The following is a 14,974-nucleotide window of genomic DNA, read 5'->3' on the forward strand; positions in this document are numbered from 1 at the left end:
AAAATGTGATCATAAATAAAGAAGTTATGGCAATTTAAGCAAAATGTTCAATTATCTTAGTGTAAAAGGGGCCATAATTATTTCAAAATGCTTGATACAGTGGTCTGCTCTTGTTTATAGGTTGGGGTCATGTTGGTAAACAAGTATGCAACATATAAAAGCAATATGTCAAAGGATATAGGAAATATTAGGGGAAGTACGCAAACTTTAACATAGTATAAAAGGGGCAATAATTATGACCAAATGCTTGATAGAGTTGTCTGCTCTTGTTTATAGGTTGGGGTGATGTTGGTTTACAAGTATGCAAAATATAAAAGCAATATGTCAAGGGACAATGTAAAAATTAACAAATGATCTCACACTGACATGAACAAATATCCTCTATTTATTAAACATAAAATTTAAACTTATTGCATTTGTTTCCCCTGTATATAAGAAAGATATTATAGTGTATTACCTCCCCCGTCCTGCTTATATTTATATTAATCAACAAAATTAAACATTAACACAATATTTAATATACAAAATATACAAAAAATCTTATAATCTGATAATATTTTTACTGATCCACTTTATTTTACTCAAATGATGATGTTTCATTGGACTGATAATTATAGATTTAGGATTACAGACCAGATGCTTCAGTTATATTGTTCAGAGTTCACCCTGTTGGCCGCATATGCGTTCTTGAGTTATCATCCAAAAACCATTTTACCATTTCGAGTCACCGTGACCTTGACCTTTGACCTAGTGACCTCAAAATCAATAGGGGTCATCTGCGAATCATGATCAATGTTCCTATTAAGTTTCATGATCCTAGGCCCAAGCGTTCTTGAGTTATCATCCGGAAACCACCTGGTGGACGGACCTACCGACCGACCAACCGACATGTGCAAAGCAATATACCCCCTCTTCTTCGAAGGGGGGCATAAAAATACAGAACTTGATCTATGGGGTCATTTTAATATGAAGAATACATTTTGTTGAAGTTCAAATGAAATCATTCAAGCCATTCCTGAGAAACTACCTTGAAAATGTTAAACCTGCATATCGGTATGTGTTTTAGTATAAATTACGTTTCCTAGTGTTAAATGACCATTATTTTGACAAATTTCAAATTAGTAACCAAAACTTGACCTATGGAGTCATTTTAATACAGGGAATACATATTTGAAGATAAAATGAAATTCTCCAAGACCCACAAAACTAGCTAACAGTACATTTTTAACCTAGCACGGATGCACAAGCCAGGATTAATAGAATAGCTTGCTTTTTTTTTTATTCAATCAAAAAACAAAATTAAGTAATTGATTAAAATGTTTATTGCACATGCAACCGTTCAAAACCAACATTGTCAGTGAAACATAATATTTTATTGGAGGTCAACAAAATTCACAATTGCATTAAAAGAACAATAAACAAATAGACAATCCCAGAATCGATAAATCACGTGACCCGCTACCGAAAACAGTACTGAAGAATTTGGCAGATTACAGCGTAATCATAGTGTACACCTGCTTTATTCCAATAAACAGTACTTAATTATTTCGCATAGTAGGATTGAAAACAATTTAAACATGAAACCAAGTGTCGATTTGTTAAACATCGTTAATCAATATAAGTTAAATAAGAAATATAAAGGAAAGATTTATAAAATATGTGTCTCTGCAACAATATTCAGTGACAACACGTAATTGCCAAGTTCGCTTTTTTAAGCATACATTTCAGTAATGCCTTGGTATAAAATTTAATAATTTCTTTATGGAATAAAATTATTCAATGAAAATTAAAAAGTTTATAGAAATATTTAAAGTCTGAAGTAAACGTTGTGATCTTAGCGTAAATAGTGCTGAAAATGTTAATTGGCGAAACTTTGACAGATTTTCAGACCGAGGTAGAAAAATTTATTGAAAAGTAGATATTGTTTAAACATGTATTATTTCTTATATGTTAAATAACATCTAAATTCACGATAAACATGTTCAACATGAAAAATATGGAGCCTTAAATAAGCTTGAATAGTTCCAATTGTGTTCTCTAGATTTCCTAAACTTGTGTCTTTATTAAATTTTCGTAATAAAGTCTAAATATACGCTTAAAAAATAAAAACACAAAAAAAAAGTGATTTTGCTTCGTTTATTACGGGTGATTAATTTCAGTACGATTAAGGTCTTGAAAAAAAACATTAGCGATAAAAGAGCGAACAAATCCACTCAATGGGAGGTGATGTCCCAAGTGTGAATTTAAAGCGTTTATGGGTATGCCCGTGACACCACATGTCTGCACATGTGTAGATACCGTAATTAAGACAACATATCACGTGTCGCCTTTAAATAAAATTTTAAAAGACAATCAAGACCTTATCCTTGCCAGGGACATTTACAAATAGGTCCCTGTTCATGCTGAGTTTTATTACTCTTAAATGAATACAGATGAACCTTATTTCTACTAATTACCTAATAACTGATTTAAAAAAAAACACCAACTATTATTTGATTATCAGATCGATAACAGAGACCATTTAAATCTTCAAATATATTCGATAAAATCGTTTCGTCTTCTTGTTTTGTTCAGGGACCTTTACAAACATATACGTCCCTGTTTTTTCTCTTCAGTACCGTTTTGGAGGCGTGCGCGAGTATTCAGGGGCGGGTAATCCAAGAGGTATCTATTTCTGGGATTGTCTATAAAGAAAAAAAAATGTCTGACATTTTCTATAACTGATTTATTTTATTTTGTTACTTATCTCATTAAAATTTAAATCCATGGCAGGAGTAAACTTAAGGCCCCAAACTTAAAGAAAGTACATGCAATCTTCAAAAAATGTAAAACTTAAAATGCAGCTCAGAATGTCAGCAAGAAAGTACATGCAATCTTCCATAAATGTAAAACTTAAAATGCAGCTCAGAATGTCAGCATATACTCACTATGACAAAGTAAAGTATTATGGCATTGTTAATTAAAAATTATCATTTTGGCAAATTCAGAACAACAATGAGAATTGCAATGTTCTATATGTTCAAAGTAAATAAATAAACCATACAATAGTATCTGTATATTCAAGTATTTACAAATAAATGTACATACAGTATGTTCATGCAAAAATCTGTGGTTGAAGTCTTACACAAGTTTTTCATTTTAAACAATTTATACCAATTATTAATCAAAAACAAGTCTGATTAAAGACCTACTTAACAATACGACAGAATTTCCTTAATCTTATACAGTATTTCAAATACTATGTTCATTCTAAAATAATCATCCAGCTGTCATCTTAATCAGCTATCGCTAGTGGGTAAATACATTTGATTTGTGCTGTGAAAAGGGGGTTTTACGCATGTGCGTAAATGTTTGTCCCATTAGCTAATCAGGGTCGACACTATAGGCAGAAAGTGTCGTCCCTGATAAGCCTGTGCGAACTACACAGGCTAATCTGGGACATCTGGGACAACACTTTCCGCACATAAATTTATCCCCCGTTTCACAGAGCGCCGCTTATTTAATACTGAATTTTACAAAAAAATATCACTGCATCATTCAGTGTCTTTCCTTTTTCCAAGACAAAGTGATAACTACAGTGTAGTTGCCTGACAGCTAAGAATTTACTCTAGCATTTGAAGAAAACCATTTTATAAAAGCAAATTTAATGGAAGCTGTGGCCAACTTGTCTTGCCAGTCAACAAATCCAAGATGAAATTCAAACAGATTTCTGCAGAAAAAACACCAGAACATAAAATTCACTTGTATATGGCAAAAAAAAATTCTCCCAAATCTCTTCTCTATAGATAAACAGGAATCATGAAAAAAACCTATGTTCACTATTGGCCATTCAGTATTTAAGAAATAACATGAAAAAGCAATAGTTTGAAAATATACATAAATCCTTGACTATTGATAAACTACCATGTTAATTAAACATTTTATAATTAATCAGTATTGAAGTATCTTATCCTTAACATTATGAAGTGAACATCGTTTAGTGAAATATTAAACAACATGCTATTTATAGCAATTTTGCTTCTGAAATTAAAAATATAACACAATAAACATTAATGTTTATGTAGTTGTCCCTCACCAAAAATAATTTAAATCATTATAACACAACTGATAGATGAGACCAAACTTTGTAAGCTATCATATGTTCTGAAGTATCAAATTTTAACCTAAATGCCAAACTATGGTGATTAATATGTACATTCTATATAAGAATATTGCATAATCAAGGCATGAAGATGGACATTTTGAAAGAACTAAGGTTGAAACTCCCAACTGCAATCATTTTTTTCATTTTGTTTTGTAAAGAATCTCTTAAGAAATGAGCAGAGAAATACCACAAAATCAACTGCCACCTCGTCTTACAACATTAAGCAATTGTTTCATGGTTATAACAATGCTTATAATATGCAAAGAAACTGAGATGAAAAAGGTTATGACTGAAAGTATTTCATTACATCATAAACATAATTGTATAATGCCGGTATTAAATACTATCTTTACATCACTATGATCACAATGATTAATTCTATGACTTTTTCACAAATCCTGCCATCGGAGGGGGTCCGGCAGGTACATTTCTGGCACTGCCACCATTAAAAGGTGGGGGTCCGGAAAGTGGTGGTAGATTTGAAGACACTGGCATTTGAGGGGGCCGCCCAAAGGGTATGGACGATGCACCATACATGTGTGGAGTAGTGTTTGTATTATTAGTGTTCACATTTCCCCCAAAATTAACTCCCATCATGGGCCCAGGTATTGTTGACATTGACGGAGCCCCAATGGGAGCTGAAGGCGCTGAGGGGGCGCCATAGGGGCTTCCAATTGCAGGGGGAGGTCCCTTTGGAGGTGGGCCAACACGGGGTTTCTGCATACCCAGTTCAGCCCCTGGTATTTTTGGTGCAATGCCGAAAATGGCATATATCTCTTTGAGTACAAGCAGAACTGTATCTTCAGAGTTCCTGCAATACAAAAAATCACAAAAATAATTAAACTTGCATAATAACTGACAGCATTCACGCAGCATTTAATATCTTCTGTCTCATGTATTTCGTGGATTTCAAATTTTCGGGGAAAACTGACCGTCATAATAATTAAAGTTTTATTAAAAAAACCAGAGTAATAACGAAGCATAATCTGTTAATCTGTGTTGACAGCAAGACTTGAGGTTAATGTGCACTGAAGCATGAAAGTGTTGCCGATAATTGTTGATAAGAGCAATAAAGCGGCGCACTTGTGGTACCCTGCTCGCTAATTGCCATCGATGTTGTTTTGACAATATTTGCACTTCTCAGCGCAATCGGTCCCTAGTAGAAACACTTGAGTAATAAGGTCCCCAAAATACATGTGTGTCTCTTTTAAATTTAATTTGCGCATATTGACATATATGATAAATCTGCAAACTGTTAATTATACGACGTCACGTAAAAGAAATTTGTTTTTCTCCACAATTGGTAATGCTATTTATTATATTTATTTACCATGATTTATAAAACGTAGATTAACGATGAAGAATAAAAAAAAGAAAAACTGATAGATATAGTGTAATGTGACCTACTGAAGTAAAGTAACTATTACAAAAACAAATATCTCGGATAACTGACAACACAAGAAAATGTCGGAAATGACATTCGGAAATGACTGATTTCGGATTAAAAATGTATAAACAATCGTTGGTACTTGAATTCGTGGTTCAGTGGACCAACGAAATCCACGAAAATTCGTACAACACGAAATTTAATGATTTTACAGTACGTATCTAAGTGGTTAAGGGCCAAATACATATCTAAGTGGTAAAGGATTAAATACGTATCTAAGTGGTAAAGGGTTAAATACGTATAAGTGGTAAAGGGTTAAATATGTAACTAAGTGATAAAGGGTTAAATACGTATCTAAGTGATAAAGGGTTCAATATGTACCTAAGTGGTAAAGGGTAACAAAATGTATCTAAGTGGTAAAGTGTTGATTTAACCAGAGTACTATGCAGTCACCAGTGCGGACATTTTGGTGAGTAAAATAGATCAGACAATTTGAACAATAGTCAAACTAATAATATTTAAAACAAGAGCGTGTCACAGTAGTGCCAAATCCCCGCCGAAATGTGTTTGCTTGTATGAGAACATTTGTTTTAGAGAGTAGAATAATATTTGTAAAACATGGCACCTGTGTCATCTATTTATATTTCAAGGATTAATTAGTTATATAGTGTTGGAGTTATGCTGAAGAGAATAAAATATATGGAAATTAAAAAAGGGAGGTAATTAAAAAACTACGGCCGATAGTTATGGTTCATGTTCACTGCACTTCTCCTAGTTGCCATCTGTTTATATTTCTAGTTTCAAGTAAATCCCTTTAGCAGATATAGAGTTATGCTCCAGACAAAAATTTACTTTGAAATTAAATACAGGGAGATAACAAAAAAACTAAGGTTGATAGAGTTATGGTTCTTAGTCACTGCACTTTGCCTACTTGCCATTTGTTTATAGTTCAAGTTTCAAGTAAATCCCTTCAGTAGATTTAGAGTTATGCTTCCGCCAAAAATTTACTATGAAATTAAATAAAGGGAGATAATTCAAAAAACTAAGGTAGATAGAGTGATGGTTCTTAGTCACTGCACTTCTCCTACTTGCCATCTGTTTATATTTAAAGTTTCAAGTAAATCCCTTCAGTAGATTTAGAGTTAAGCTACGGACAAAAATTAACTTTGAAATTATATAAAAGGGGAGATAATTCAAAAACTAAGGTAGATAGAGTTATGGTTCTTGGTCACTGCACTTCACCTAGTTGACATCTCTTTATATTTCAAGTTTCAAGTAAATCCCTTCAGTAGTTTTAGAGTTATGCTTCAGACAAAGTTTCGGACAGACGGACGGACAGGAACAATTACTATATCTCCTCCGAAATTATTTTCGGCGGGGATAACAAGATGTGTTTGTAAAAAAAACACTATGTCCCCCCATATATTTGACCTTTGACTTTGACCTTGAAGAATGACCTTGATCTTTCACCACTCAAAATGTGCAGCTCCACGAGATACACATGCATGCCAAATATCAAGTTGCTATCTTCAATATTGCAAAATTTGACCTTTGACTTTGAAGTACACTTGACATTCACAACTCAAAATTTGCAGCTCCATGAGATACACATGCATGCTAAATATCAAGTTGCTATCTTCAATATTGCAAAAGTTATGGCCAATGTTAAAGTTTGACACAAACCAACAAAGCAACAAACCAACAGACAGGGCAAAAACAATATGTCCCCCAATATAGACTGGGGGGGGGGGGGGGGGGCATAAAAATTCACATCAACCAACCACTCAGCAAATTCATCATTTTATTTATGTTCTTCATCATTTAAAATATAATAAACCTCATTGCTAACCCTGTTATTCTTATCAGACGAGAGGAATTAAAATCCCATCATCGTAAAGAGCATTCATTTCGAGCGCTGCTTCACTTCATCACTGCATTATTATTCTAGGAAAAAAGTGAATGCAGCGCCAACTGGAACATATGAGACTATACTGGGACAATGAGGTGTTAATAATTGTACAGATGCATTAGATTTAGTAATGAAAGGAAACAATCCTCTAGAATATATTAGCAGACTTTCTTGGAATTAACCCATTGCATGCTGGGAAATTTGTCGTCTGCTAAAATGTCGTCTGCAGAATTTCTAAAATTAGCATTTTCTTCGATTTTTTTCAAAGAATACTATCAGAATAGCAAACAGTTTGGATCCTGATGAGACGCCACGTTCTGTGGCGTCTCATCTGGATCAAAACTGTTTGCAAAGGCCTTTAAAATTCAGCTCCAGCGCTTTAAGGGTTAATAGGGAAAGTATTTCCTCAGCTGTTTGAGCCAGAGCTGTTACTTGTATTATACCAATTCATTATAATCTGCCTAATAGAATGCCCGCTTATATTTATTTTTATATCACGTCAACAGGAAGTTGTTATATCAGTCAATGTTTAAAAGAAGGTCATTTAACTTTTAATAAAAAATAAAGTATTCATTTTTGTAATGATATAAGCAGGTAAAAAAAAAATTAATAACATTATGTAATGAATTTTAGACAAAAACTACAAAAAAAGCAAAAAACTTATTTTACAAATATGAAATCATTATGATGTCAAACATTATGTTAATTACCTCTAAAAATGCAGCGTCTAGCATATATATTTAATTATTTGTTTTAAAATCAGGATGTAACGGTATGATAAACAGAAACAAGGGACAAAATTTTCACAAAACCAGGTTTTCAATATAAAAAAAGTCTGATAAAGGGAGACAACTACAACTCAAAATGTGCATTGCTACTGATTGTTCATCACAGTTACCCCCCTTGTTTCAAAATCAATCTAGTTTTAGTCCTGGCGAACTTGACCTTGGAGATATCTTTGCGAGATACACCGTCCAATGATGGTGAACAAATGTGCCAAATGATTTTAAAATCTGACAACGAATGACATAGTTGTGGCCCGGAAAAGCTTGTTCCGCCCAACCGCACGCCCGCATTTGCCAATCTAATAACCAGTTTTTTCCTTCGGAAAACCTGGTTTAAAAGGTTGCAGCTGTATCATTGTGTAATATATCAGGCTTGGCATACACACACAAAAATTGGCTCAGCAAGCTTTGCTTTTCTTTTATTCTTAGCCTCACCTGATTTATTACACAATAAAGCAATAACTTTTTATTCTCTATACAGCGGAAAACAAAGAGTTGAGTTCAAAACAAGCCTAAAAACTAGGATCAATAGTACAAAGGACTATGACGAGTAAAAGCAATCATTTTTAGTTAAAATTCAAAAATTAAGTTTAAAATAAGTGTTTCCCCGTGATAAAAAAATACTGTGCATGGTAAATCTAGTTTTCTGTGCATGGTAAATCTAGTTTTCTATTTTTTTCAAATTTACATATTAGTAAATCAAAATCACAGCTTAAATACAAACTTAAATTGAGAATATGTTTAAAATTGATTAATATCGCAGACATAACGGGACAGCCCAGTCCATGCAACATTCCTGTCATAGCAACAAACTATAAAATGTAAACACTAGTGAGAAGCAAGAGCACCGCAAAACGTTGCCAACGCTCGGCTGCGAAAGCTTGTCGGAATTTTTTTTTTTTCTTAGGTCACATTGACCATTTTCTTTGACCTAGTGACCCAAAAAGGGGAGTGGCGTGTAGAAATTATCAAGGTGCATCTACAAATGAAGTTTCAAAGTTGTAGGTGGAAGCACTTTGATTTAGAGACAATGTTAAGGTTTTAGCATGACGCCTACTGCGGACGACACAAGAAGCTGGCTATGACAATACTTCGAGTTTTCTCCGAAAACAGCCGAGCTAAAAAAAACACTTCATCAATATTCTCCAGAGTATGAAATGGAAAACACCAGTGAAACAATAAACTTAAACAATCCTTTATTAATATTCTCACCAGTAGCACCCATGACTAGTAAGGGAGAACATGTAGTCGTTAAAGCTCTCTATGGGTCTCTCTTGAAGGACGTAGTCCACCCGCCGACCCTCGTTCAGCTGACCTATATAGATATCCTCAACGTTGGACGTCACAGCTGAAATAGGGGTAAAAGACAAATTTCAATTATGTGTACATGAAAAATGTAAATTTCCCCAAATACAGCATAAATACCCTATAATTTTGACATCAGCACTGAGTCTGCAAATCATGTCAGTCGTATGATTCAGCTACAGCTATATTGACTCCACATCGGAGCTCTTGGTTAAAAAAGGGGATCACACAAGCGTCAATCAAATGTAAATGAATAATTAGTTACATCAGATTGACTGTTTGCTCAGAACCAAATCTGTTTCAAAGACTGGATAAGTCTCAAAGGCGTAGCAGTTTTCTTCATGGCAAACACATAAGGTATTTTCATGTACCAACTTTTCTAATGTTGATCATATCAACATAAAAAATATGTAATTCAAACACTTATACAGTATACATGTTGAATGTCACAGCTGAAATAGATGTTCACCCATCAATATGGTTAGTAAATTATACTTAATATTTAATTATACATATATACATTGACCACATTTTTACCATATAGAGTAATTTGTATTATAACTGCTGGCTCAGAACCAAATCTGTTTCAATCACTTTAAATCTCAAAGACGTAGCAGTTATTTTAATGGCAAACAATATTAAATCTAATGTTATATACATTAAATAACTTCCATGTGTATGTTGACCATATTTAATACCATATGGGGAAGCTTTGTATTTTAACAGTTTGCTCAGAATCAAATCTGTTTCAAAGACATCAAAAGTCTCAAAGGGTTAGCAGTTTTCTTCATGGCAAACAAATGTAGTTTTTTTCATGCACAAACTTTGCTTATGGTAATCATATACTGAGAAACCATTATAATTCATCGCTAATTAATTTTCTGTTGTTAGACAGATCCACAAATCAAATCTGTAATGAAATCAATAACTATGTCAAATGTTCAACAATAGTTAAGAATGTATTACTGAAGAAAGACATTAATATCTAACGTTATCCACACATAAATGATTAAATCCTGTGTGTGTTTCACAATCCAGATAAATTAACAAAGTTGGCAAAGAGAAGTACACTGAACTAAACTAAAACTTGGCATTTCCTTTAAAGTGCTAATTCATTAATGCTCCATATAAAACTCACACTTGAAAAAGAGAAACACACAGGGGTCAATAAAAGAAGAGAATATTTAGTTACGTTGAATTGACTGTTTGCTCAGAACCAAATTGGTTTCAAAGAATAGTTAAGTCTCAAAGGCGTAGCAGTTTTCTTCATAGCAAACAAATGGGAATATTTTCATGTACCCACTTTTCTAATATCAATCATATACCGGTATACAGTTGTAAATACATGTACAATCTTTAATTCAAACACTTCTATGGATATAGTTTACATGTTGAATGTCACAGATGAAAAAGATGTTCCCCAATCAATAAGGTGAGTTAAATATATAATATTCTTTTAATTATTTATACATTATATGTTGACCTATTTTATTCCATGTAGAAAGGTTTTGTACTTGGACAGTTTGCTCAGAACCAAATCTGTTTCACCAACCTGATAAGTCTCAAAGGCGTAGCAGTTTTTATAATGGCAAACTCATGTGGTATTTGTATGTGCCAATCTAGCTAATGTCAATCATACATACATAAACAATTTGCAATTGAACCACTTATACAGTGTGTTTTTTAAAGTTCAATGTCAGAGCTGCAGTAGATGTTCCCCCATCAATAATATGAGTTTATAATGTTCCTCACTCGGTTTACGCAAATTTAATGTCCACATACCATCCATTACTAATATTAATATGCCTTGACATTGGAATGTAATGAAGCTTGATCCAGCTATAATTTGTAATATCCTCTGCGCGCGGGGCTAACAAATGTAGCTTTTTTTTTAAATCTTGTTTAAGCAAATAATAGGTAGGTGCTTATGAAAATGTATATAAAAACTCTATGTTGCACTTGATTTTCATGGCGCAATATTTACTATACCCCTCAACTGCCTGCTTATGATATTTATAAAATATCTAAAATTATTTTCAAATGCAAACCTGATTTTACACCATATGGAAAGGGTTTTTATTGTAAACTGTTTGCTCAGCATCAAATCAGTTTCAAGGACTGCAAAAGTCTCAAAGGCGTAGCAGTTTTCATCATAGCAAGCACAATGTTGGTGAGGCTGATCCTGATTATATCAATCATACAGAAATGAACAAAAAGTCAATGTTACATTCGCATCAAAGCTGAAAAAGATGTTCACTTTATGAATATTTGCCAAATAGATGTTCGCCCAATAGATGTTCATCCATAAGTTGTTTGCCCAAGAAATGTTCAGCCATAAGTTGTTTGCCCAAGAAATGTTCAGCCCTAAGTTGTTTGCCCAAGAAATGTTCAGCCATAAGTTATTTGCCCAAGAGATGTTCATCCATAAAATGTTTGCCCAATAATGTTCAGCCAATAGATGTTTGTCCATTAGATCGTCAGCCATTAGATGTTCACCCAAAAGATGATTAGCCATATGATGTTCGCCCAATAGATGTTCAGCCATTAGATGTTTGCCTAATAGATGTTCAGATATTAGATGTTTGCCTAATAGATGTTCAGCCATTAGATGTTTGCCTAATACCGTAGATGTTCAGCCATTAGATGTTTGCCTAATAGATGTTCAGCCATTAAATGTTTGCCTAAATTAGATGTTCAGCCATAAGATGTTCACCCAAAAGATGACAAGTCATTAGATGTTTGTCCAATATATTTTCAGCTATTAGATGCTGCTCATTGAATATTCACTCATAAACTGTTTGCCCAATAGATGTTCACCCATTCGATAGACAGCAATTGGATGTTTGCCCAATAGACATTCAGCCAATAGATGTTCAGCCAGTAAATGTTCAGCCATATCATTTTCAGCCATTATATGTTTGCCCAATATAAGTTCAGCAGTTACTTGTTTGCCCAATATGTAGCATTAATTATATATTGGCCTTTTTCTGGCCTTTTTGGAGTAAAAAAAAATACAATTTCAGGATTATGAGTTTTTTTTTGGAAAAATCCACTAATTTGGGAAAAAACTAATTTACTGTTATCATAATTGTTTTTGGACATTTTTTTTTTGGGGGGGGGGGGGGGGGGGGTCAGGAATTTTGTTTACCATTTCATGGTGGGAATGAGTCCATTTAACAGACACGTACATACGCCAGAAAAAGGCCTGTCTATCAAACAAAAGAAAAATGTTTGTGTATCTTGCATAGCATCAATAATGTTAGTGATATCTGGGCTCGAAATTAACTTTTTTTTCTACTTGCAAAACATTGCGAGCAGCTTTAATACCAACTCGCAAAATCAAAAACAGTCTCGCAAATTTTGCAAGAAACATAAAAAAAAGTTTGGACGTTAATTTAGTACTATAAAAACAAAATAAAAAGTACTTAACATAAAAATTTTATTTCTGCAATCATACAAAGATATCAGTTTTTTGGACCATAAGGGTATTGTTTTCAAATATAAGTGTGTCGTGTTCACTCAGAAAAAAAAGTTTAAGTGTCAGTTTTGGGATATTTTTAATGGGTTTTCAATCATTGAAAAAAATCAGCTATGATATCGTGTTGAGTGCGACTTCACCAAAATACAAATCAACGGTTAACTTTGCTTTATCTTTCGTATTTTTATTTCCGTCTGTAGGCAAAAAGAAACTAATTATGTTTGGCTTCGACGCCATGTCTGTTCAAGTTCAATGAACAAATGTGAATAGTCGACTGTTTCAAATTTTTTGTACCATTACTATCCGCGTATCTGTACTATAAGTATACCAGTCTACATACAAGGTGCGCGCTTCCGCATACAGGTATTCAGACGTTTTATAAATTGACCTACGGTTTAGCGTTCATGACGTCGAGTGCATTTATATTACTAGTTTTTTTCCCACTATTTCTTTACTCGCAAAAAAGTACTAGTGGCTTAAAACTTAACTCGCAATCAGTATTTTACTCTCGCATTTTGCGAGTGTGCGAATGTTAATTTCGAGCCCTGGATATAGGTGTATACAAGTGTATACGACTATTCCGAGTGCTTGACAGTGTAACGTTAGCCATCATGGGGAAATTGTTCATATTCAATAATTTATAAGACGATCTTTCACAAATAAAAAAATTAAAAAAATGGGGGGGGGGTTGAGAGGGGGTATAATGTGGGGTGTGGTCATTTATTAGACGATCTTTCAAAAATAAAAAAGGAAAAAAAAAAATTGGGCGGGTAGGGGGGGGTAGGGGGGTGAGAGGGGGGTATAATGTGGGACGGGGTAATTTATAAGATGATGTTTAAAAAAACAAGGGCTGTTTGTAAAACATGCATGCCCCCCTATATGGGCTATAAGTTGTAGTAGCAGCCATTGTGTGAATACGTTTTTTGTCACTGTGAACGGTGGTGGTGGTGGTGGTGGTGGTGGTGGTGGTGGGTGGGTGGGTGGTGGTGGTGGTGGTGGTGGTGGTGGTGGTGGTGGTGGTGGTGGTGGTGGTGGTGGTGGTGGTGCTAGTGGTGGTGGTGGTAGTGGTGGTGGTGGTAGTAGTAGTAGTGTAGTAGTGGTAGTAATAGTAGTAGAAGTAGTAGTAGTAGTAGTAGTAGTAGTAGTAGTAGTAGTAGTAGTAGTAGTAGTAGTAGTAGTATAGTAGTAGTAGTAGTAGTAGTAGTAGTAGTAGTAGTAGTAGTAGTAGTAGTAGTAGTAGTAGTAGTAGTAGTAGCAGTAGAAGTAGTAATAGTAGTAGTAGCTGTAGCAGTAGCAGTAGTAGAGTAGTAGTAGTAGTAGTAGTAGTAGTAGTAGTAGTAGTAGTAGTAGTAGTAGTAGTAGTAGTAGTAGTAGTAGAGTAGTAGTAGTAGTAGTAGTAGTAGTAGTAGTAGTAGTAATAGTAGTAGTAGGAGTAGTAGTAGTAGTAATAGTAGAAGTAGTAGTAGTAGTAGTAGTAGAAGTAGTAGTAGTAGTAGTAGAAGTAGTAGTAGTAGTAGTAGTAGTAGTAGCAGCAGCAGCAGCAGCTGCAGTAGCAGCAGCAGCAGCAGCAGCAGCAGCAGCAGCAGCAGCAGCAGTAGTAGTAGTAGTAGTAGTAGTAGTAGTAGTATAGTAGTATGCATTACAAAAATGCAGTTAGCCTTACATTTGGTAAAATTTAAATATATTACAAGGGAGGCAAATGCTGTAACAATAAATTTAAACTTATTGCATTTGTTTCCCCTGTATATAACAAAGATATAATAGTGTATTACCTCCCCTGTCCTGCTTATATTTATATTAATCAACAAAATTAAACATTAACACAATATTTAATATACAAAATATACAAAAAATCTCATATTCTGATAATATTTTTACTGATCCACTGTATTTTACTAAAAGGATGATGTTTCATTGGACTGATAATTATAGATTTAGGATTACAGACCAGTTGCTTCAGTAATAT

General features: G+C 33.9%; 1 protein-coding gene across 5 annotated transcripts in view; it reads right to left on the reverse strand.

The window, feature by feature from the left end:
- LOC127868390 (phospholipase DDHD2-like) overlaps nt 1-14,974 on the reverse strand; it is a 77,885-nt gene that overhangs the window by 18,865 nt on the left and 44,046 nt on the right. For 4 of the 5 annotated variants that reach the window (XM_052410135.1, XM_052410134.1, XM_052410133.1 and 1 more), the window contains 2 exons: nt 9,438-9,573; nt 1,305-4,955 (listed from right to left, as the gene is read on the reverse strand). In XM_052410135.1, coding sequence (XP_052266095.1) covers nt 4,523-4,955; nt 9,438-9,573 — 569 coding nt within the window. In that variant the 3' untranslated portion in view covers nt 1,305-4,522. Of the gene's footprint in view, nt 1-1,304; nt 4,956-9,437; nt 9,574-14,974 lie in introns of those variants that run through there. The other variant, XR_008044108.1, reaches the window with a different exon arrangement.

The sequence above is a fragment of the Dreissena polymorpha genome, chromosome 2, assembly GCF_020536995.1.
Source record: "Dreissena polymorpha isolate Duluth1 chromosome 2, UMN_Dpol_1.0, whole genome shotgun sequence".
Classification (NCBI taxonomy): Eukaryota; Metazoa; Mollusca; class Bivalvia; order Myida; family Dreissenidae; genus Dreissena; species Dreissena polymorpha.